This window comes from Neophocaena asiaeorientalis, unplaced genomic scaffold, assembly GCF_003031525.2.
Source record: "Neophocaena asiaeorientalis asiaeorientalis breed wild unplaced genomic scaffold, Neophocaena_asiaeorientalis_V1.1 scaffold342, whole genome shotgun sequence".
NCBI classification, from domain to species: Eukaryota; Metazoa; Chordata; class Mammalia; order Artiodactyla; family Phocoenidae; genus Neophocaena; species Neophocaena asiaeorientalis.
The window spans coordinates 355,696-358,752 of NW_020174037.1; the positions used below are offsets into that span (position 1 = coordinate 355,696).

The 3,057-nt window shown below is 36.1% G+C and overlaps 1 protein-coding gene across 1 annotated transcript in view; it reads left to right on the forward strand.

Annotated features, from left to right (window-relative positions):
- SMC2 (structural maintenance of chromosomes 2) overlaps nt 1-3,057 on the forward strand; it is a 48,749-nt gene that overhangs the window by 28,801 nt on the left and 16,891 nt on the right. Inside the window, exon 18 of the mRNA XM_024753678.1 lies at nt 1,984-2,177. Within this exon, the coding sequence (XP_024609446.1) occupies nt 1,984-2,177 (194 nt within the window). The remainder of the gene's footprint in view (nt 1-1,983; nt 2,178-3,057) is intronic.

Consider the following 3,057-nt stretch of genomic DNA (forward strand, 5'->3'; position numbering starts at 1 on the left):
TTTTTTTGCGGTATGCGGGCCTCTCACTGTTGCAGCCTCTCCCATTGCGGAGCACAGGCTCCAGACGCACAGGCTCAGTGGCCATGGCTCACGGGCCCAGCCGCTCCACGGCATGTGGGATCTTTCTGGACCGGGGCACGAACCCGTGTCCCCTGCATCGGCAGGTGGACTCTCAACCACTGTGCCACCAGGGAAGCCCCCTTGTCTGGTTTTGATACCAGGATGATGCTGGCCTCACAAAATGAGTTTGGAATAATTTCTTCCTTGTCTTCTTTTTGGAAGAATTTGAGAAGGAAGGATTGGTATTAATTCTTCTTTGAATGTTTGTTAGAATTCACCAGTAAAGCTGTCTGGTGCTGGACTTTTGTTTGTTGGGAGGTTTTTGATTACTTACTAAATCTCCTAATAATCTCTTTTCAGATTTTGTTTCATCATGATTCTTGATAGGTTGTCTTTTCTAGTAATTTATTTTTTCTAGGTTGTCTGGCTTATTGGTGTAAAATTGTTCATAGTAACCTTTTATGATTCTTTATATTTCTGTGGTATCAGTTGTAACATCTCATCTTTTATTTCTGACTTTTGAGTCTCTTTTTTTCCTTAGGTCTAGCTAAAAGTTTGGCAGTTTTGAAGAACCAGCTCTTAGTTTCATTAATTATTTTTTCTATTTCTTTTTAGTCTCAATTTCATTTATTTCCACACTGATCTTTGTTATTTTCTTCCTTCTACTAACTTTGGGCTTTGTTTGTTCTTCTTTTTGATGCAGTTGTAAATGGGATTATTTAGTGTATAGAAACACAACAGATTTTTGGTGTAAAGCTGTTTGAGATTTTTGTTTCTTGAGGTAGGCATTTATTGCTATGAACTTTGCTATGAACTTCACTCATAGCTAGAACTGATTTTGCTACATGTGATGTAAGTTTTGGTATGTTGTATTTCCATTTTCATTTGTGACAAAGTATATTTTTATTTCTCTTTTGATTTCTTGGAATGACATCTCTACAGTGAAAAGTAGTATAGGAAATTGTCTATTCATGGCTTCTAGGGTTATATTGTACCTAGGTCCTAATGCTTAACAGTGTATGTCAGTTGTGACCATCACATGCTCATTCTATCTTACTTTTTTATTTTTAAATTTATAAATTTAGAGGTAATATGTTTCCTATGCTTCATCCTAGATATGTTCTCACAGTGTTTCTCTACTTTAATAAAAGATTCCTTGAATAAAAATAAAGGAGGAAGGAACACTAAGTAAGCTTGCTTATGAAGTAAATTGTAAGCTTTCTTATAACTAAAATAAAAATACCATAGTTACACACTCAGTTCTGATGTTAGGAAGCATACAGTCATATAAAAAGATAGTCTGTGATATATATTTTTTTAGATGTTGGGGGTAGGAGTTTATTTATTTTATTTATTTTTGCTGTGTTGGGTCTTCATTTCTGTGCAAGGGCTTTCTCTACTTGTGGCAAGTGGGGGCCACTCTTCATCACGGTGCGCAGGCCTCTCACTATCGCGGCCTCTCTTGTTGCGGAGCACAGGCTCCAGACGCGCAGGCTCAGTAGTTGTGTCTCACAGGCCCAGTTGCTCCGCGGCATGTGGGATCTTCCCAGACCAGGGCTCGAACCCGTGTCCCTTGCATTAGCAGGCAGATTCCCAACCACTGCGCCACCAGGGAAGCCCAAAAAAGATGGTCTGTGATCTTTTTATAAGTTAAGTTGTAGGTAAAGTTTATGTTACTCAATTTCATGTGATTGGAAATAATTTCTTTACAGATCATTAGATAATTCAAGTATGGCTCTTAGGCATGATCTGTGTTTCAATATACCATTTCTAGAATAAGGTTGATTTTTTTTAAACTCTTGGCTCCAACTTTCCATACCTTTTCTTCTATTAAAAATTGAATTTGTAAGCCATTAATATCTATACCTGTTAATAGTTGTTGGAAGATCTCACATAGGCATATTTACCTGCTTTATGATGCAGAGGAAAGTGAGGAGACCTTAAAAAACACCAAAGAAATTCAAAAAAAAGCAGAAGAAAAATATGAAGTATTGGAGAATAAAATGAAAAACGCAGAAGCTGAAAGAGAGAGAGAACTGAAGGATGCACAGAAAAAACTAGATTGTGCCAAAACTAAAGCAGATGCTTCTACCAAGAAAATGAAAGAAAAACAACAGGTAATAACTTTGTTTTGAAATGGAACTAATCTTTGAACATCAGAATAGAACTGAAGGTGGTAGAGCACCATTGGTTGGCCTTGGCCTTATTCATCGGTATTTATCACAAAATCCAAAAGTGAGATGTACTTCTTTAGGAGACACATTACACATCTTATGAGTCAAATTAAAATATGCGTTACTCTGAAACCCTGGAATTAACTGTTATGTAATTTTGAGTAGGGGTTGCATTGGCTTGCTAATTTTGGAGAAAGAGCAAAGTTGCCTTTTGGTAAATGTTTCATTCAAGAGTGGACCAAAGCTCATATCATGTACGCAGAGCTGTGTCGTATCAGAGATTCACTGTTGATATTTCTGTTTGATCATCTTTGTGAACATACATACACTGTGAAAGAATGATGTAAGACCAGGCATGTTATATTTACAAAGTGCTATTCGATCATAGACTGGTGATATCTGATTATATCTTTTGGATAGTGCCAAGGCTGGAATTTGACCTGCGTTTTTCTGTCTACAGAGGCTGTGCTCAATCACTATTCTGTACAGTTTCACTTAAGTCTAACTTTTGTTCATAGTTTTTGTTTGTTTGTTTTTTTTAACCCACCTTATGATTCTTTCATAGCTTGCACAGTATTTTCTAAAGAACTAAAGGCTATAATGGGAAAGAAGAAAATTAAGAAACTTATTTTTTTGTCACTGAATAATTGTTTTAAAAAGGCTTTACCTCTGTTAATTTATCTGCTATGTAGAACTGTATATTGTTTATCCCTATAGGAATAAAAGGATAAAGGATATAGTTTATACAAAGTTCCTTGAACCCTTAAAAATTGTATGTACATTTGTCTTTTTTTTTTTTTTTTTTTTTTCGGTTAACGGGCCC